Here is a 22,255-nt window from a genome sequence, read left to right as displayed (position 1 = left end):
TCTTCCACAACCTATGGAGTCCTGTAGGACAGTGGTCTCCAAACTGTGGCCCATGGTTCTCTGCTTCATCTGGCCTTTAGGCATTATTCCTCCCACTGACGTGAGGCACAATTTCTCCTACCAACATCAATGATAAGGCACCATACCTTGCGCTGACATCAACAGTGAGGCATAATTTCTTTCACTGACTCTAATGATGAGTCACTATTCCTCCCACTAATACCAATGATGGAGCACTGTTTTTTCCACTACCACCAATAATTGAGTACTATTCATTCCAATAGCACCAATGATGGCGCACTATTCCTTCCACTGACATCAATAATGGTGCACTATTTCTTCCACTGACATCAATGATGGAGCACAATTCCTCCCACTGACACCAATGATGGAGTACTATTCCTCCCAGTGACACCAATGATTGAGAGCATTTCCTCCCACTGACACCAAAATGGGGTACTATTCCTCCTGATGACACCAATGATGGAGCACTATTCCTCCCACTGATACCAATGATGGGGCACTATTCCTCCCACTGATACCAATGATAGGACACTATTCCTCCCACTAATGCCAATGATGGAGAACTATTCCTCCTGCTGACACCAATGATGGGGCACTATTCCTCCCACTAATACCAATGATAGTGCACTAATCCTCTCATTGACACCAATGATGGGGCAATATTCCTTTCACTATAACCAATAACTAACCAATAATGGGGCACTATTCCTTCCACTGACACCAATGATGGTGTGCTGTTCCCTCCAATGACACCAGTGATGGTGCACTATTCCTTCCACTGACACCAATGATGGTACATTATTCCTTCGTCCTCCTTAATTGTTCCTGATGGGAATAATTCCTCATCCTAATGACCACCAAGGCAGAGCCACTGACATTGAGACATTTTTTAACTTCCAATGGCCACAGTCTGGCCCCCATAAAGTTTGAAAGACAGTAAATTGGCCCTTTTTTTTAAAAGGTTTGGAGACCCCTACTGTAGGAAATTCCTTTACATGTGCTCCCTCCTGAACTTCAACTGTACATTAATCAGTTCAGAGTGCCACACTCACAGGCAGTGCGAGGACACAGAGCAGCTGCAAACTTTTCCTGCAAATAGCATCATACGGGGCCTTTACAAGCATATTAGTAGTGATTTACCTGTTTGACATTGATCCAAAAACAAGCATATGCAAACATTCTCTTGATAGCAAACCTGGTTAACGTTACCTTGCATATTGTGTTGGGCAGTCCATTAATTTGAATACCACACCAAAAAGCACCAAAAAAGGTGCATATAACAATTTTGGCAATGTAAAGAAACACAACGTATGTTATGCTGCAACACAGCTGCATCAGCAAAGTGCATCAGGATGCTATTCTGAACAATTGGGTTACTGCAGTGCAAATCTGTGGACCTTAGAATGTTTTTGTCCTGACTGGCATACTCCTTGAACTTAAAACAAATGTCATTACATTACCTGACTAGAGTCTGTGATTTTTGTATTGCTCCCTGCGCAGATCATCCCATCAGTCAAATCATGATAATAACGGTGGCATAACCTTCGGCTTACAATAGTGACGTTGGTCTCAAATAATTTGTCAGTAGAATGGATCTTGTCAATCAGTCCCCATCCAGCAACACTGCAGGGAATGTCCTTTGGAAGGTCTCTGTTACTGACTGGAAGTTTAATCGTCTGCACATAGCGATTTATCTCGGCTGGGGACATGAGCTGGTGGGAATAGGAATTAAGAAAACTGGTAAAGAAAAAACAGTATTTGACTAAGTCCCTTAGGACCAACTAGTAAACATCACAATTTAAATATGACCAGTTAGTAAACATCATAGGTGACATATGACCAATAGCCATGGGTAAATCTGCCCAAGTTTGATTCTACAAAGTTCCAGTGAGTCTTCTTCTAAAATCTGTCAAACTCAAACTTAGAGGCATATCTGTTCTTTGACCTCTCTTATTTTCAATCTACACCTCTTCCTGGGTCAGCTGATTGCCTCACATGGCTTTCAATATCATTTCTATGCTGGTCACATCCAAATCTACCTCTCCACCCCTCAACTCACTCTATCTCCTCACACGTCACTAACTTACTAACAGACATATCTGTCTGGATGTCACACCACTTCCTCAAACTCAGCTTGCCCAAAACCGAGCCCATAATATTTCCTCCCCATACGTGCTTCTTCCCCTGACTTTTCTGTCAAGAGCAATGGCACAACCATCCACCCATCCCCACATACCAGGGTGTTAGGTGTTATCCAGGACTCTGAACTTTCCTTTCAGCCCCACATCCAATCCCTTTCCAAAGCTTGCCGCCTCAAGCTCCGCAACATCTCCAAACTACGTCCCTTCCTAACCAATGAAACCACAAAGCTCCTGATTCACTCCCTGGTTATCTCTCGCTTTGACTACTGCAACTCCCTCCTCATTGGCTTACCTTTAAATAGATAATCCCATCTTCAGTCCATCATGAATACTGCTGCCAGACTCATCCACCTTACAAACCGCTCAGTGTTTGCTACCCCTCTCTGCCAATCCCTCCATTGGCTGCCACTTATCCAACAAATTAAATTTAAAATACTAACAATAAGTTACAAAGCCACCCACAACTCTGCCCCCAGCTACATCACTAGCCTAGTCTCAAAATACCCACCTCTTTGTTCCTCACAAGACCTCCTGCTCTCTAGCTTCCTCATTACTTCCTCCCATATTCGCCTCCAGGAATCCCATCTTCTGGAATACCCTACCCAATCTGTCAGACTATCTCCAAACCTATCCACTTTTAGGCGATTTTCTCTTTGGAGAAGCCTATCCTGCCTCCACCTAACAACTGTACTTTAAATTTCTTCATCAGCTCAGAGTTATTACCCTTTCGTATCACATGACCCTCCCTCTTTGATTGTAAGCTCTAATGAGCAGGGCCCTCTGATTCCTCCTGTATTGAATTGTATTGTAATTATACTGTCTGCCCTACTGTTGTAAAGCACTGAACAAACTGTTGGCTCTATATAAATTTTGTATAATAATAATAATATCTCATTGAAGGTTATGTGAGCAAATCTTGTGATTAAATTCTGGCCATTTTTAGGGCTAACAGGCAAACTAATGTCAAAAAAGGCATGGAAAGCTGGGCACTGGCATAAGGGGCATGTACCTATACAAAAAATATACAGTGGGGGGAAGGCATTTCCATGCCATTTAGAGGGCAACATTAGAAATCCAACATGCATATCGAGTATACCTTGAAATTATATGTGGTTATAGAACAGTATGGGTTTCATGGACAGTCTCAGTAACAGAATACTTTGGGAGCGTATATTTGGCTTTTTTTTTTCTCTTTTACAATTAGCTTACATACAGCAACAGCACTCTAATATGAATAATTTCAGTTTTAACAAAAATAACTTTTCTCAGGTAGTTTTAGCAGCAAAGCATGCTTTTTCTGAAATTACACACAAGTGTTTACTCCAAGAAATAAGAGACTACAGACAACACAGCAGTGGAAAAATGGCCAACAACAGCATCATTATAAATAGGAAGACTAGGCCCAAATTTATTAGAAGAAAAAAAGCACAGGCTTGAGCTTTACCCCAAAAATTAGGATTCTGTACAATTTTAATCAGAGATAATGTTTTAAGCCTAAAAAAGATAGACAAAAGAGAGGGCACACCAGCCTAGTGCATTATCCAAATTACATATATTTATTGATAAAAACAAAGTAAAAACTACTCACAAACATGTGGAGAAATATTGCTTGTAAAAGCCACCTATTTGTGGCAATCAGACCTGAAACCAACAGTCTCCACGTGACAGAGGGGAGGACATCAGGACCGCTACTGGCTGATGCGTTTCAAAGGAGTACCTTCTTCCTCAGAGCCTAGCAGTAATGACTCCTTCAACTTGTTATAAACACATATATATTCATAGGACATATCATAATAAGCATAACTGGCGCGTACACACGATCAGAGTTTCCTGCAGACTTGGTCCGGTGGACAATCCGCCGGACTTTGCAGCAGAGGTCCGCCGAACTTTCCAAACGAGCGGACTTGCACACACACAAACTGACTTTCCGGCAGACTAGGTCTTGCCCACACACGGAATAAAGTCCATTCATTTTGAATGTGACTCCAGGTACGACGGGACTAGAGAAGGAAGTCACTACCCCCGAGCCCCGTCCCCTGGTATGGATCTTAAGGGTAACCCCCTACGAAAAAACGGCGTGGGGGTCCCCCCACCAAAGTCCATACCAGACCCTTATCTGAGCACGCAGCCTGGCCGGTCAGGAAAGGGGGTGGAGACGAGCACGCAGCCTGGCCGGTCAGGAAAGGGGGTGGAGAAGAGCAAGCACCCCCCCCTCCTGAACTGCACCAGGCCGCATGCCCTCAACATGGGGGGGTGGGTGCTTTGGGGAATGGGGGTCGCCCTATGGTCCCCCCACCCCAAAGGACCTTGTCCCCATGTTGACGAGGCCTCTTCCAGACAACCCTGGCCTTTGGTTGTCGGGGTCTGTGGGCGGGGGGCTTATCGGAATCCGGGGGCCCCTTTAATAAGCGGGCCCCCAGATCCCGGCCCCCCACTCTATGTGAATGAGTATGAGGTACATCGTACCTTTACCCATTCACCTGGGGGAAAAAGTGTCAATAAAAAACACACTGCACAGGTTTTTAAAGTAGTTTATTAGGCAGCTCCGGGGGTCTTCTTCCGACTTCTCCGCGCTTTCCGGTTCTTCTCGTCGGGCTCCTCCGCTATCTTCTGCTCTTTTGCCGCTCTTTTGGGGCTCCCGGATTCCGATAAGCCCCTGCCCGCAGACCCCGACAACCCTGACGGTTGGTCCTTGTCCTCATCAACATGCTGACAAGGTGCTTTGGGGTGGGGGGTCCCCCCATGTTGAAGGCATGCAGCCTGGTACGGTTCAGGAGGGGGGCGCTTGCTCATCCTCACCCCCTTTCCTGACCGGCCAGGCTGCGTGCTTGGATAAGGGTCTGGTATGGACTTTGGGGGACCCATACCTTTTTTCTCGGAATAGGTGTTCCCCTTAAAATGCATACTAGACCTAAGGGCCTGGTGTGCAGTACCCTATAGCCGAGAACCAGCGCAATCCTATCATTCTCCTATCATTCTCGCGGGCAGGTGCTGTAGTTGCCGTTGCGTCATAGTTGGTCTGTCGGACCAGCATACAGACGAGCGGACTTCCCGACAGGAACTGGGTCCAGGGGACTTTCGGCGGGAAGATTTAAAACATGTTTTATTTCTAGGTCCACCGGCCTTTGGGGAAGAAAAAGTCCACTGGAGCCCACACTCGATCGAATTGTCCGCCAGACCAAGTCTGCAGGAAAGTCCGATAGTGTGTACGTGGCATAACATTTATTTTACCTATGGAAAGAGGTGGGTGTGGTAATGTGAGTGATAAATTGTAAGGTGGTAAGCTATGATGGAGATTTTTTTTACTCTCATTGACATCAATGATATTGAGTCTATTTTATTCCACTGGCACCAATGATGGGACTTGTTTTATCTCACTTTCTGCAACAATAGTGCTTGTTTTATCCCACTGACACCAACAATGTACAATTTATTTTATTCCACTGACACCAACAAAAGGACATATGTTGTTCCCTTAGACACCAGTGATATCCGGTTTATTATTTTCTGCCCATATGGGGTTATTTTTAATCATACTGACACTAATGAGGGGACTAAGTTTATTCCCATTTTCTATTGAGTGTTCCTCCATATTATTTACAAATGTTGGCAACTATGTTGCCACTATACAGTGCTTGCACCCCCCCCCCCCCCTTCCTGCTTTATGAAGTGATGCATAAACTGTTGAGAGATGAAGTGTGGGATGGGAGTAAGAAATTGCATAAATGCACCTATCAGTACATGTCCCAGTTAATATCCCTGTTGTTTTTTTTTTTCATCTGTGTACCATTGGACAGATATCCCTTCACTTTCCGTACTGTAGACTGTTACTGGTAAGTGTCTCCACTACAAGGTTTCTGCTCTTTATACTTTCAACGTTTGGATTTTGCCTCACTTTCATTGCTGATGGCTGTAAATCTCCAACATGAAATATGAACAAAGCATATCCCTCTATAGTATATACTTGTCTCAATCCATAGCGCTAAGTGTAATTTTTGTCTGCTGTCCTCCTTTATCTGCATGAGTCACCTTTGTCAAGTTTTCCTGATACCAAGTGGTAAAAACGTGACAGGAGAGGAAGCTCCACCACACAACCTGTGATTGTCTCAGCTCTGTTCCTGTGTGAAGGGGAATGCCCCTTCTCTCCAATCAGCTCTTTCCTCACTGAGGTCTACAGAGTGTAACTTCAGCTCCCCACCCCCTGCTTTCTGGAAGGGTTTTTTTAATCTCTGTATATCACCTGAGGCCAGTCACTTCCCTGGGTTTAGGTAAGGCTTTACAACCACTTTAAGGCAACACAGACAACAATAAAAAATCTAATGTGTGTTCTAATTTTCTAATCCCCTGTGATATCATTCTTAAAGTTGTCCAGGGATTTGTCAAAGAGGCATTCCCTCCCAAAAGGTATTCGCCTTTTGTTACCAACACTTGAGCCAAAGGGTCCTCCACATGGGTACCAGGAGCCTGGATGCCAATTTTGGATATCTGGTGTATTGTACAAGTGTCCATCAACACAATAGATTAGATCCACAAGCATGAGCGCCTGCTGCTGGAGGACAGAAGGATTCATAAGGATAGATCCTGAGACATAACCTTAGACCAGACAGCCAAGGCTGGCAGATGTATATGGTCACAATGACAGGTTGCAGGGCAGGATCTGCAAGAAAAATAAAAGGCTTTAGGCCTTCTTGTCTTTTCAAAGAAAGAGGTATCCTCAACATGACCCTTACAGTCTCAATAATACGAAAATGGCTGGGTAAACAATGGGGGCTGTCCATTTCTTTAGGAATCTCTCCTTCATAGGATATTGTTGGGCAAAACATGTAGGAGGAAGAAATACTTTTTTCCAGGATAGGTCCATCACTATACAAGTCAAGCTGCAAAAGGAATGGTCTGAAAAACTGATGGCTTTTTAGAGGAACCAGGCTAGCAACTTTATGCATAGATGATGCAAGTAGCTGCAAATCTAGACATGTGTGGACTGTGTCCATAAGGACAAAATTGTAACCTTAGGTTTTCTAGTTGTGTCTGCAGACTGAGACTCCTCTAATACCAACTCCTAGAATAAGGATAAGGTGCAATCCTCCTCATCCTTGGTTGACTGTGCGGGCCAGACTGTCTTTTGAGGAGGCGGCATGGAATTATGCTTGCAGTCCCTCTGTTCTCATTCTATCATGGCAGCAATTTTGTCCAAAAACTCAGACACAGAAGCTGGGAATTCTTCCCTAGATGACATCTAGCAAAGAGTAGCCCTTGATGTAGTTAAGGAAGACTCAGAGGAGTGCTGTGACTGGGGACAATGGTCCAGCTAACCATGTCAGGTCCTTTGAGGGGACACTACAAGACCCCAAAGCACTCTTTGTTTATCTCAATTCGTCCTGTCTCCTGCAACCCCATAGGTACAGAGTGAAGGATTGATTACAAGGGTGATCACAAAATCCCTGCTGAAGGTCACTATAAAGCAACCGGGTTGTCCACGTAACATCAGTAAAATTGTAGGGCTGATGTAGGTGCAGAGAAGATGGTGGGAAGCCAACACAGTCCATGTGCACCTGGAGAAAAGGTGGAGTATGACCACCATAGTGGAAACTCACACAGGAGAAAGGACCAAGAGCCAGCAAAGCAGCAAAAACGGCTGGTCAATTTTAAAACTGCTGCCGCTCCCATTCTTCCCACCAGCCATGTGATCATTAGTGTTGCTGAAAGAGCCTTACAGCTTAACCCCTTAGGTGAAGCCAGGAACACATACACTGAGCAGGCTCTCTGTATGATATGGCAAAAGTCCCTATTCACAGTAGATGAGATCAAAAGGAAGCCTCGCAGCACCCCAGAAAATACATCAGGGGTGAGAGAGGCCAGATCCAGGAAGCATGTTGCTCCTGAGTCCTGACAGCCTTTGATCCTCCAGCAGGCACACCCTAAATGGTCTTTAAGGAAAGGGTTCCACCAGATGGGTATACCACAGCCCCGAACCTGTATAGTACTCTGTGACTGACTCAACATGTGGCACATAAGGACTCAGGCTAGTGTCTTCAGCAGGGTTTAGTATTAAAAGACACATAATGGAACAGCCCAACTTTTTGCTCAGTGGGTCACAGATACAGCTTCTGTGTCATGCAGAGGATCAGAAAATTCAGAAAGCTGCAAAATGAACCGTTCTGGTCTTCCAACTACTGAAGAAACTTACTAGACAGGATAAAACAAATAAAAAAAGGTTTCTCTTCTCTCAGAGAGGAAAAGACATGAGTTTTTTCCTTGGACACTAGCAAAAAAACTGAGACAAGCTTGAAATGGGAGTTACACTGTACTGTCCTTACAGCTCTGTTTACCAGTGTGGAATCTCCAGAAGGCAACATAATAACCCAGTGTACCTGAATACTTCATCCTGTGTCCCTTAATTTACAATTAAGAAAGAAAGTTTTCTTCTCACCTTTAACAACATGATATCGTTATTTATAATTTCTGGATCATACTCTGGGTGAACGTAATAGTTCTCCACACCCAAGATCTGTTGACTACTTTCGGGTTCAGATACATCATGGGCCCCAAGGATAACTGTGGTTTCCCTGTACAGACAAAGCCAGCAGGGTCAATGAAATTCAATAAGGTGTCTTTCCTATTAAGATTGCATAAACAGTAACAAGCTTTCCAGGCGGCAGTGTTTTGCTCAGATATAAAAATATATATTTTGTTTAACCACTTCAATACCGGCATTTTCACCCCCTTCCTGCCCAGGCCAATTTTTAGCTTTCAGCTCTGTAACATTTTGAATGACAATTGCGCGGTCGTGCGACAAAATGAATTTCTCCCCCCCCCCCCCCCCCCCACAAATAGAGCTTTCTTTTGCTGGTGTTTGATCACCTCTTTTTATTTCTTGCACTATAAAACACAAAAAAAAAAAAATAATTTGAAAAAAAAAATCACAATAGTTTTTATTTTTTGCTTTAATAAACATCCCAAGTTAAAAAAAAAAAAACTTTTCCTCAGTTTAGACCAATATGTATTCTACATATTTTTGGTAAAAAAAATTGCAAGCATATATTGATTAGATTGCGCAAAAGTTATAGCGCCTACAAAATAGGTTATTGATTTATGCCATTTTTATTATTATTATTTTTTTTTACTAGTAATGGTTGTGATCTTCAATTGTTATCGGGAGTGTGTCATTTCGGCAGACACCCACAATCGTGGGTGACCAGCAGCCGCTGAGTGATGCGGCGGGTGCGTGCGCATCCCTACAACGCTGGGAAGCTGAGGGCGTCATATGACACCCGCCCAGGATGGCAGAGCCACTCTGCGCCTGTCATATTACAATGGATGGGATGGGAAGTGGTTAATATGACTAAATGATTCAGCAATCCTGGTTTTTTTTTTATGTTCAATTAAAGACACAGATAAATAACACCCAATAAGCATTGTTGACAATGTTACTGGAAAGTGGGGTGTTCTAAACACACTGAGGGTTATTTACTAAAACTGAAGCGTGTAAAATCTGGTGCAGCTCTGCATAGAAATCAATAAGCTTCCAGGTTTTATTGTCAAAGCTTAAATAAACAAGCTGGAGTTAGAAACTGATTGGCTACCATGCATAGCTGCACCAGATTCTGCACCAGTGTTAGTAAATCTACCTCACTATTTAAACACACTATTTAAATTAGCACAGCCCTTGTCCTAAACTGCACCCCGCTGGATTGAACATATTATCAGACTCAAATGCTCTTACTTTCTGTCAGGGGACATAGCTCTTGGGGAACCACCAAAACCACAACGTGGAAGCACCATAACACCCGGTTGATTTTTATAACAATATTACTATTCAACTGATAAGACCTGAAAGACCTGTTATCTGCCGCTTAACCTATTAGGTCATTTTAAAACCTTAAATGAAGAGTTGGGACGGAAAAGTATCCCACTGCACTTTCCAGAATTAAAGTGTTTGTAAACCCTTACATATACAGTGCCTTGTGTTTTCATACCCCTTGAAACTTTCCACATTTTGTCATGTTATTAGTTTTTTGTATTTTTGTTGTTTTGTATTCTGTTGGGATTATGTGATAGGCCAACACAAAGTGGCACATAATTGTGAAGTAGAAGGAAAATGATGAATGGTTTTCAAGATGTTTTACAAATAAATATGTAAAAAGCAATCATGTTCAGCCCCCCCAGAGTCAATATTTTGTAGAACCATCTTTCGCTGCAATTACAGCTGCAAGTCTTTTTGGGAATGTCTCTACCAGCTTTGCACATCTAGAGAGTGACATTTTTGCCCATTCGTCTTTGCAAAACAGCTCAAGCTCGGTCAGATTGGATGGAGAGCATCTTTAACCACTTGACCTTGGGCACTTAAACACCCTTAATAACCAGACCAATTTTCAGCTTTCGGTGCTCTCACATTTTGAATGACAATTACTCAGTCATGCAACACTGGACCTATATGAAATTTTTGTCCTTTTTTTCACACAAATGGAGCTTTCTTTTGGTGGTATTTAATCACCGCTGGGTTTTTTATTTTTTGTGCTATAAAAGAAAAAATACAGAAAATTCTGTAAAAAAATGAATTTTTCTTCATTTCTGTTATAAAATTTAGCAGATTAGTAATTTTTTCTTCATAAATTTTGGCCAAAATTTATACCACTACATATCTTTGGTAAAAATAAGTACAAATTGGTGGATATTATTTGGTCTTTGTGAAAGTTATAGAGTCCACAAGCTATGGTGCCAATATCTGAAAATTGATCACACCTGAAGTACTGACGGCCTATTTCAATTCTTGAGACCCTAACATGCCAGAAAAGTACAAATACCCCCCAAATGACCCCTTTTTGGAAAGAAGACATTCCAAGGTATTTAGTAAGAGGCATGATGAGTTTTTTTGAAGTTGTCATTTTTTCCCACAATTCTTTGCAAAATCAAGATTTTTTTTACTTTTTTTTTTTTTTTCACAAAATTGTCATATTATCAGTTTATTTCTCACACAGCATATGCATACCACAAATTACACCCCAAACCACATTCTGCTATTTCTCCCGTGTACGGCGATACCACATGTGTGAGACTTTTACACAGCGTGGCCACATACAGAGGCCTAACATGCAGGGAGCACCATCAGGCGTTCTGGAGCACCCAGGACAATTCTGACATTTCTCTCCTACATGTAAAAATCATCATTTATTTGCTAGAAAATTACATCAAATCCCAAAACATTATATATGTTTTTTTAGCAAACACCCTGGAGAATACAATGGTGGTCGTTGCAACTTTTTATCTCGCACGGTATTTGCGCAGCAATTTTTCGAATGCTTTTTTTTGGAAAAAAAACTGTTTTGTGCTTAAAAAAAAAAAAAAAACACAGTAAAGTTAGCCCAATTTTTGCATAATGTGAAAGATGAAGTTACACCGAGTAAATCGATACCTAACATGTCACTCTTCAAAATTGCACAGGCTCGTGGAATGGTGCCAAACGTCGCTACTTAAAAATCCCCATAGGCGACGATTTAATTTTTTTTTTACTGGTTATATGTTTTGAGTTACAGAGGAGGTCTAGGGCTAGAATTATTGCTCTCGCTCCAACGTACGCAGCGATACCTCACATGTGTGGTTTGAACACCGTTTTCATATGTGGGCGGGACTTACGTATGCGTTCGCTTCTGCATGCGAGCACATGGGGACAGGGGCGCTTTAAAAAAATAAAAAAAAATGTATTGTTCATTTTACTTTATTTATTTTAGTTTGACATTTTTTTCCCCAAAAATAAATTTTTTGATCACTTTTATTCCTATTACAAGGAATGTAAACATCCCTTGTAATAGGAATATGGCATGACAGGTCCTCTTTACAGTGAGATGTGGGGTCAATAAGACCCCGCATCTCACCTCTAAGCTGGGAAGCCTGAAAAAAAAAAAAAAAAAAAAAAAAGATTCTGGATTTGATAGTATTGGCGAGTCGGTAGAAGCACCGGAGGGCGGCGGGAGGGGGGGGTGTCTATGGCTGGGTATTGCAGGGTATCACCGACTATGGCTGGGTATGGCTGGGTATATCAGAGTATGGCTGGGTATCGCAGAGTATGGCGTTGCAGAGTATGGCGTTGCAGAGTATGGCGTTGCAGAGTATGGCGTTGCAGAGTATGGCGTTGCAGAGTATGGCAGGATATTGGAGGGTGTTGCAGAGCATTGCAGAGTGTTGCACGGTATTGGCGGGTGTTGCAGAGCATTGCAGAGTGTTGCAGGGTATTGGTGGGTGTTGCAGAGCATTGCAGAGTGTTGCAGAGCATTGCAGAGTGTTGCAGGGTATTGGCGGGTGTTGCAGAGCGTTGCAGAGTGTTGCAGGGTATTGGCGGGCGTTGCAGAGTGTTGCAGGGTATTGGCGGGTGTTGCAGAGCATTGCAGAGTGTTGCAGAGCGTTGCAGGGTATTGCAGAGCGTTGCAGGGTATTGCAGAGCGTTGCAGACTATTGCAGAGCGTTGCAGACTATTGCAGAGCGTTGCAGGGTATTGCAGAGCGTTGCAGACTATTGCAGAGCGTTGCAGGGTATTGCAGAGCGTTGCAGACTATTGCAGAGCGTTGCAGACTATTGCAGAGCGTTGCAGACTATTGCAGAGTGTTGCAGACTATGGCAGACTATGGCAGACTATTGCAGACTATGGCAGACTATTGCAGACTATGGCAGACTATTGCAGACTAATGGCAGGGTATTGCAGAGTTTTTGCAGGGAATTGAGGGGTTAATTTTCGGTGAGCAGCGATGTGGGCACTGCAGATGCAGCCCACATCGCTGCTGACACCGATCTCCTCCCCCTCCGCTGTTCCGATCGGTACAGAGAGGGGGAGGGAGGAACCGGCGTCATAACATGACGCCGGTTTGTTTACAAGTGATCACTCCGTCATTTGACGGAGCGATCACGTGGTAAACGGCCGCGACGAGCGGCCGTTTACCGTGATCCGTGATGCGCCGGGTCCTGTGGACCCGGCGGTCACGGATGCTCTCGAGTGCGCGCCCCAGGGGGCGCGCGAGAGCGGAATTCTGGGAGGACGTCATATGACGGCCTCCCACAGTTAAGAAACCGCCCTAAAGCCGTCATTCGGCTATAGGGCGGTTATTAAGTGGTTAAACAGAAATTTCCAAGTCTTGCCGCAGATTCTCAACTGGATTTAGATTTGGACTTTGACTGGTCCAGTCTTATACATGAATATGCTTTGATTTAAACCATTCCATTGGAGCTCTGGCTGTATATTTAGGGTCGTTGTCCTGCTGGAAGGTGAACCTCTGCCCCAGTCTCAAGTCTTTTGCAGACTCTCACAAGTTTTCTTCTAAGATTGCCCTGTATTTGGTCCATCCATCTTCCCATCAACTCTGAACTGCTTCCCTGTCTCTGCTGAAGAAAAGCATCCAAAACATGATGCTGCCACCACAATGTTTCACGGTGGGGATGGTTTGTTCAAGGTTATGTGCAGTGTTCATTTTCCACCACACGTAGCATTTTGCTTTTAGAGCAATTTTGGTCTCATCTGACCAGCGCACCTTCTTCCACATGTTTGCTATGTGCCCCACATGGCTTCTCGCAAACTGCAAATGGGACTTCTTATGGCTTTCTTTCAACAATGGCTTTCTTCTTGCCACTCTTCCATACAGGCCAGATTTGTGGAGTGCAAAAATAAGTGCAAAAATAATAGTTGTCCTGTGGATTCTCCCACCCTCCCAAAGTTTGGGATTTTTTTTTATAACCTAATCCTGCTTTAAACTTCTCCACAACTTTATCCCTGACCTGAATGGTGTGTTTCCTGGCCTTCATGATGCTGTTTGTTCACTAAGGTTCTCTAGTCTAACATACACACAGATGAACTTGATTTACTAATTAGGTGACTTCTGAAGGCAATTGGCTCCACTAGATTTTGAGTATCAGAGTAAAGGGGGCTGAATACAAATGCATGCCACACTTTTCAGATATTTCCTTGTAAAAAAAACATTTATCACTTTCCTTCCACTTCACACTTATGTGCCACTTTGTGTTGGTCTATCACATAAAATTCCAATAAAATACATTTATAATTTTGGTTGTAACATGAAAATATTTTAAAAATGTCAAGGGGTATGAATACTTTTTCAAGGCACTGTGCCCAGTGAAGTGAATATCCTCATGATACACAAAGATAGAACAAATCCTTCTACATAACTTTTACCTTTTTACTTTTACTTTTGTACCTTTTAATTGTTAGGCTTTTCGGTTCTACCTTTGTTCAAAATCCAGAATTTATACAGGTTGTCTGAGAGATCATACAACTGAATTAAGAGCCTATGTTAGGCACCTGTGAACAAAAATACATAATTTCCATGTGAAATAGTTCATGAAAACTGAAAAAGTGAATGCTTCACCTTTAAGGAGAATGCATTCATGTGGATAGGTAATGGAATCTTCAAAAGCCACCCTCAGCCAAGACAGAATCACTGTCAAGAGTGCAACCACCACCAGCAGCAGTCTTTTGCTGCGTACACACGATCGGAATTCTCGTCGGAAAAAGCTCTGATGGTTTTCCCTACGGAATTCCGATGGAATTCCAACGGAATTCGGCTCAAGCTGTCTTGCCTACACATGGTCACATCAAATTCTGATCATTTATAACGCAGTGACGTACAACACGTGACTAGAAAAAGGAAGATCAATAGTCAGTAGCCAATAGCTTCTGTCTCATAGCTGAATCTGAGCATGCGTGATTTTTGGTGTATCGGAATTGCATACACACCATCAGGAAAATTGAGAACATGCTATCAATTTTTGGCTGGCAGAGATTCGGACAGCTAAATTCCGATGAAGCATGCACATGGTCGCATTTTCCGATGAAAAGCTCTCATCGGTCTTTTTCTGGTCAATCGTGTGTACGCGGCATTAGGGTACTCTTATCGGATGTTGTGGGTTACCTGCCAACAGCGAGATATTGCGCTTACATCAAGACTAGCAATATAGGCACTGTAAATTATGTGATCATGGAGTCAGCACGATACAGTGCTTTGCGAAAGTATTCGGCCCCCTTGAACTTTTCAACCTTTTGCCACATTTCAGGCTTCAAACATTATGATATAACATTTTAATTTTTTGTGAAGAATCACCAACAAGTGGGACACAATTGTGAAGTGGAACGAAATCTATTGGATATTTTAAACTTTTTTAGCAAATAAAAAACTGAAAAGTGGTGCATGCAAAATTATTCGGCCCCTTTACTTTCAGTGCAGCAAACTCACTCCAGAAGTTCAGCGAGGATCTCTGAATGATCCAATGTTGTCCTAAATGACTGATGGTGATAAATAGAATACACCTGTGTGTAATCAAGTCTCTGTATAAATGCACCTGCTCTGTGATAGTCTCAGGGTTCTGTTGAAAGCGCAGAGAGCATCATGAAGACCAAGGAACACACCAGGCAGGTCCGTAATACTGTTGTGGAGAAGTTTAAAGCCGGATTTGGATACAAAAAGATTTCCCAAGCTTTAAATATCCCAAGGAGCACTGTGCAAGCGATCATTTTGAAATGGAAGGAGTATCAGACCACTGCAAATCTACCAAGACCTGGCCGTCCCTCTAAACTTTCAGCTTAGACAAGGAGAAGACTGATCAGAGATGCAGCCAAGAGGCCCATGATCACTCTGGATGAACTGCAGAGAACTACAGCTGAGGTGGGAGAGTCTGTCCATAGGACAATAGGTCCATAGGACAACAATCAGTCGTACACTGCACAAATCTGGCCTTTATGGAAGAGTGGCAAGAAGAAAGCCATTTCTCAAAGATATCCATAAAAAGTCTTGTCTAAAGTTTGCCACAAGCCACCTGGGAGACACACCAAACATGTGGAAGAAGGTGCTCTGGTCAGATGAAACCAAAATCCAACTTTTTGCCCACGATATGTTTGGCGTAAAAGCAACACAGCTCATCACCCTCAACACACCATCCCCACTGTCAAACATGGTGGTGGCAGCATCATGGTTTGGGCCTGCTTTTCTTCAGCAGGGACAGGGAAGATGGTTAAAATTGAGGGGAAGATGGATGCAGCCAAATACAGGACCATTCTGGATGAAAACCTGTTGGAGTCTGCAAAAGACCTGAAACTGGGACGGAGATTTATCTTCCAACAAGACAATGATCCCAAACATACAGCAAAATCTACAAAGGAATGGTTCACAAATAAACGTATCCAGGTGTTAGAATGGCCAAGCCAAAGTGCAGACCTGAATCCAATCGAGAATCTGTGGAAAGAGCTGAAAACTGCTGTTCACAAACGCTCTCCATCCAACCTCACTGAGCTCGAGCTGTTTTGCAAGGAAGAATGGGCAAGAATTTCAGTCTCTCGATGTGCAAAACTGATAGAGACATACCCCAAGCGACTTGCAGCTGTAATCGCAGCAAAAGGTGGCTCTACAAAGTATTAACGCAAGGGGGCCGAATAATTTTGCACGCCCCACTTTTCATTTTTTTATTAGTTAAAAAAGTTTCAAAAATCCAATAGATTTAGTTCCACTTCACAATTGTGTCCCACTTGTTGGTGATTCTTCACAAAAAATAAAAATGTTATATCTTTATGTTTGAAGCCTGAAATGTGGCAAAAGGTTGAAAAGTTCAAGGGGGCCGAATACTTTTGCAAGGCACTGTATGTCCTGATGCATTTCGTCTACTCTCCAAATACTGGTACCGGTGACCCTCAAAGTTTTCCAGTACTGTTTGTTTGGCTCCTTGCTGTTGGCAGGTAGCCGACAACATCCGGTAAGGAGTACCCTAAGACTTCTGCTGGTGGTGGTTGCACTCCTAATGGTGATGATTCTGTCTTGTCTGAGGGTGTCTTTTGAAGATTTCATTACCTATACACATGAATGTATTCTCCTTAAAGGCGGAACATTCTCTTTTTCAGTTTTCATAAACTATTTCACTTTTGGTTCATCCACTGATGTTTATATTTCACTACTCTTTTTAACGGAGTATGATGGACATTATGCATTTATGTTCACAGGTGCCTAACATAGGGTCTTAATTCAATTGTAGTAAGGATTTACTTATTGTATGTATTCTTTGCACATTTACACATTATTTACCTCAAACCCTATTGCACAATTCGTATAATTGCAGTGTCAGCAGCAATTACAATTTATTGGGTGGCGCAGTAATTAAAAAAAAATTTGTTGTCTGAGAGTTCAGAAAGCTGTGGGTGGAGAGTGGAAATTATACTCTTCAGAGCTCAGTAAGGAGAGGTCTGAGAGCTGATTGGAGGGGACATACACACTACCCTCCAAACAGCTCACAGGAACAATCCAGTCAATCAGCTGGAGCTCTCTCCCCTTGCCTTTTTTTTCTCTTGGTGTCAGGAAAACTTGTCAGAAGTGACTCATACTGATAGACAAGAACAGAGCAGCACACAAAAATGACAATTAGTGCTTTTAATCAAGACATGTGCACACTATAAAGGGATGTGCTTTGTTCATATTTTATGTCTGAGGTTTACAAGCATTTTAAGTCCCACAGTCCCTGCAGCATCAACCCCTGTGCCTCTTCCCTGTTCATCTAACCTTCACCTCCACACCCTAAACTCATAATTTACCCCTCTCTCTTGGACCTATACCCACCAATAAGGATGAGCCCAACACCTCCCGTTTCGGTTCGCACCAGAACTTTCGAACGGACTGAAAATTCGTACGAAATTTAGAATCCCATTTAAGTCTATGGGACTCAAACGGTCAAAATAAAAAGTGCTAATTTTAATGGCTAATATGCAAGATATTGTCCTATAAAGGGTTTGGGGATCCAGCTCCTGCCCCCAGGGGACATGGGTCAATGCCCAACATTTTTTTAAAAACTGCAGTTTTTTCAGGAGCACTGATTCTAATGATGATTAAAGTGAAAAGAAAGTGAAATATTCCCTTAAATATCATGCCTGGGGGGGGGGGGGGGGTGACTATAGTATGCCTGTGAAGTGCCATGTGTTTCCCGTGTTTAGAACAGTCCCTACACAAAATGACATTTAACGGAAAGAAAGTCATTTAAAACTGCTTGCGGTTTTAATGTAATATCTGGTTCCGGCAATACGGATGAAAATCATTGAGAAAAAAATGGCATGTGTAGCCCCCCTGCCCATTACCAGCCCCTTTGGGTCTTGTACGGATATTAAGGGGAACCCCGTACCCAAATTAAAAAAAGGAAAGGCGTGGGGCCCCCAGGCTCTATATACTCAGAATAGCAGTATACAGGCGGTGCAAACAAGACAAGGACTGTGTAGGTTTGTTGTGTTAAGTAGAATGTGTTTGTAATTTTGAACTGGTATATTTTTAAAGTGTAGCTCCAGTCAAAAAATCTATTTTTAAGCTTTTTGGAAAACATAGGGAAGGGTTATCACCCCTGTATAATTTGTTTTGCCGTCTGTCTTTTTTCATCTCACTTCCTGTTGTCTCCTTCCGTTTGCAAGTAGGAGACGTTTGTAAGTTGGATGTTTGAAAGTAGGGGCCTCCCCTATATGCTCTGCAGAAATGTGGGCCTAAGGTGTTGGTGTTGCCACAACACTGTAAGCCCTCAAAGTGACTCTTGGTGGGCGCTGGAGTCGATTAACCAAGTCGGGGGACAGGCACACCCCTGTGATTGGTTACAAAGCCTCCAGCAGCACTGGAGGTGTGTTCCGAAAGAACGCTGGATGCAGGACAGGTCAGTAGCTCAATTGCATACTGTGCAAGCTCTGGCCAGTGATCCATCCTCAAGACCCAGTAAGCCAGAGGATTTTCAGTGGGAAAGGTGTCCAAGTCTGACCTTGCCCCTAGGTATTCCTGCACCATGTAAATCAGACACTGGCGATGGTTGCTGGAACCGATCTTACCTTGGGACTGCGGACTAAAAAATTGTCTGAACACATCAGTCAGACGGCCACCTTCTCCACCGCTCCTTCTGTGACTGACCGAAGCCTCAGCAACATGTTGTCCAGGACCAGGAGTTTGTAACCTCCCAGTCTCTGGGAACGCGTTGCACAGACCTTTCTGCAAGGCCTCCCGGAGATGTATCATCCTCTGCTCCCTCTGCCATGGCAAGATAAGGTCCGCAACCTTACCCTTGTACCATGGATCAAGAAGAGTGGCCAGCCAGTAATGGTCCCTCTCCTTGATCCGAAGAATACGAGGATCCTTCCGTAGGTTTTGCAGGATCAGGGAGGTCATGCAGTGTAGGTTAGCTGAGGCATTCAGTCCGGAGTCCTCTGGGTCACTAAGGACAACATGATCCGCAGCCACCTCCTCCCAGCCACGTACAAGTCCACGGGTTTCTCGGGACTGTAAATCATCCCTAAAAGACTGCTGCTGCTGATGCTGAGTGCCGGGCTCCACCTCCATGCTAACACAAGCCTCTTCCTCCTCCTTCTCCTCCTCTTCCTCTGTGATGGGTGGGACAGCAGGAAGCCTTGAGAGGCAAGGAAGTCCTCCTCTTCCTGCCTCTGTTCTGCCTCAAGTGCCCTGTTCATTATTCCACGCAGCCTATGCTCCAACAGGTGGACAAGAGGTACAGTGTCCCTGATGCATGCACTGTCACTGCTCACCATCCTCGTGGCCTGCTCAAATGGTGACAGGACAGTGCATGCATTCCTGGTCAAAAACCAAGCCCCCTGACCCTGCTCTGGTGCTGTAGTCGCACAGGTACTCATTGATGGCCCTCTGCTGCATGTGCAGCCGCTGCAGCATGGCCAACGTTGAGTTCCACCTGGTGGGCATGTCACATATAAGGTGGTTCTTGGGCAGTTTCAACTCCTTTTGGAGCTCAGCCAGCCGAGCACTGGCATTAAATGATCAGCGGAAATGCACACAGACTTTCCTGGCCTACCTCAGGACATCCTGTAAGCCCGGTTACCTGCCCAAGAACCCCTGTACCACCAGGTTAAGGACGTGAGCCACACAGGGCACATGGGTCAGTTGTCCCTGTCAGAGGGCGGAGAGGAGGTTGGTGCCATTGTCGCAAACCACCATTCCTGGCTTAAGCTGGCATGGCGTCAACCACCTCTCGACCTGCTCCTGCAGAGCTGACAATATATCTGCCCCAGTGGGGCTCCTGTCCCCCAAACAAACCAGCGCAAGCACGGCATGGCATCTTTTTGCCTGCGTACTTGCGTAGCCCCTTGAACACCTACGGAGCACCGCTGGTTCTGAGGACAAAGCACTGGAAGAGGCCATGGAGTAAGAAGAGGAGGGGGTGGAGGAGAGAGGTGTGTCACAACCAGTAGTAGCATTTTGGAGGCGTGGTGGCGGAACAACCTCCAACACTACTGCACCTTGTTCTGCATCCTTCCCAGCTGCCAGAAGAGTGACCCAGTGGGCCGTGAAAGATAGGTAACCTCCCTGTCCATGCCTGATGGACCATGAGTCAGCGGTAATATGCACCTTACCACTGACTGCCCTGTCCAGTGGGGCATGGCTGCCTTCCACATGCCGGTAGAGAGCCAGAATCGCCTTCCATGAGAAAAAGTGGCGTTTGTGGACCTGCCACTGAGGAAGCGCACATTCCACAAACTCACGGAATGGGGCTGAGTCTACCAACTGAAAAGGGAGCAGCTGAAGCGTTAGCAATTTAGCCAAGCTAGCATTCAACCGCTGGGCATGTGGATGGCTGAGAGTAAACTTCATTCGACAGTCCAGCAACTGTGGCAGGGAAATTTGCCTTGTACAATCGGACATTGGTGTACTGCTAGCAGAGTGCCCGCAAGTACTTGGCTGTGACACACCTAATTCTACACCTTCATTCCTCTCAGTGCAGGTTTCAGAGAGGACTGAATGTATAGTGGGGTTGGAGATCCCAGCTGATGAGGAGCAAGGAGAGGTCCGCTTTGTTCTTTGGTGTGGGTCTTTAAGGTACGCTTGCCAACGAGCTGCATGGCAGGTCAACATATGTCTGGTCAAGCATGTGGTGCCCAAGTGGCTGATGTTTTGGCCATGCAAGATACACTTGAGACATATGTTGCAGATAGCAGCGGTGCGATCTGATGCACTCATCTCAAAAAAGGCCCATGCTTTGCGGTGTGATTCAGTCATGTGCTGCCCCTAAGCTCGCCCCCGGAGGGCATCCTGCCTCTTTGGATATGTGCCTCATCCTCCTCCTCCTCCCTCCTATCAGGCACCCACGTGGAGTCAGTGACCTCATCATCCCCTCCCTCTTCATCACTGGAGCAAACCTGGCAGTATGCTGCAGCTGATGGAACATGACTGCCAGATTGCTGTCCTTCTTGAGCATCCCCCCTCTCTCTCACGTTACTGCCTTCCTCTAGTTGGGTATCATCATCAGAGCCTTCAAAATGCTGGGCATCCTCCTGGAGCGTGTACACAACACTGTGCTCAAACAGTTCGGAGGACTTCTCAGGAGGACATGGTGGGTGTAGGGAAGGAGTGACTGATGACATTGAGACAGGGGAACATGATGCGTTGGCAGCTGCTTTGCTAGTACCCTGAGCCTGGGTGAGATAGGATGAGGAGGATGAGGAGGGCTGGGTCATCCACTCTACCAAGTCTGCGGCATGATGCGGCTCAACGCGTACAGCTGCCGAAAATAAGGACAAATGTGTCCCATGGCCATGTGCTGATGATGATGCACCGCGTCCATGACCAGCACTGTTGTCTCTAGACACAGAGCCTGCTTGCCCTCTTTTAATGGCTTGTGACTGTCTGCCTTTCCTTGTTGGCCTTCCAGACATAGTAATGGCCTGCAGGGAGATGGGAAAACCAGCAATTGGGTAGCTTTAGGTGCACACTGAGCAGATGACACAGTACACCGACTGTAATTACTGCAGCTGCCTGCCTGTGTTACAGAAACAGAACAACACCAGCGATAAGGGGTAGCTTCAGGTGTATACTGTGCAGGAGGCACACAACACCCACTGTAAATGCTGCAGATGCCTGTATTACAGAACACCAGCAATAAGGGGTATCTTCAGGTATATACTGTGCACACCTATTTTAACTGCTGCAGATGTCTGTATTACAGAACACCAGTAATAACGGGTAGCTTTGGGTATATACTGTGCTGGAGGCACACAACACCCACTTTAACAGCTCCTCCATTCATTTGTTCTTCCCCAGACCTTGCTTTCTATCCAGTTGTTA

At 44.5% G+C, this 22,255-nt stretch overlaps 1 protein-coding gene across 1 annotated transcript in view; it reads right to left on the bottom strand.

Moving 5' to 3' along the window:
• The window catches only part of LOC143974332 (mast cell protease 1A-like), a 44,440-nt gene that overhangs the window by 10,779 nt on the left and 11,406 nt on the right, over positions 1 to 22,255 (bottom strand). The window contains exons 3-4 of the mRNA XM_077475584.1: positions 8,596 to 8,731; positions 1,485 to 1,736 (exon numbers count right to left, since the gene is read on the bottom strand). Of these exons, the coding sequence (XP_077331710.1) occupies positions 1,485 to 1,736; positions 8,596 to 8,731 (388 nt within the window). The remainder of the gene's footprint in view (positions 1 to 1,484; positions 1,737 to 8,595; positions 8,732 to 22,255) is intronic.

The sequence above is a fragment of the Lithobates pipiens genome, unplaced genomic scaffold, assembly GCF_037356315.1.
Source record: "Lithobates pipiens isolate NorthernLeopardFrog02 unplaced genomic scaffold, aLitPip1_a1.2 Scaffold_13, whole genome shotgun sequence".
Taxonomy (NCBI): Eukaryota; Metazoa; Chordata; class Amphibia; order Anura; family Ranidae; genus Lithobates; species Lithobates pipiens.
The sequence above is the reverse complement of the archived record's forward strand: the minus strand, read 5'-3'. Positions and strand labels throughout refer to the sequence as shown.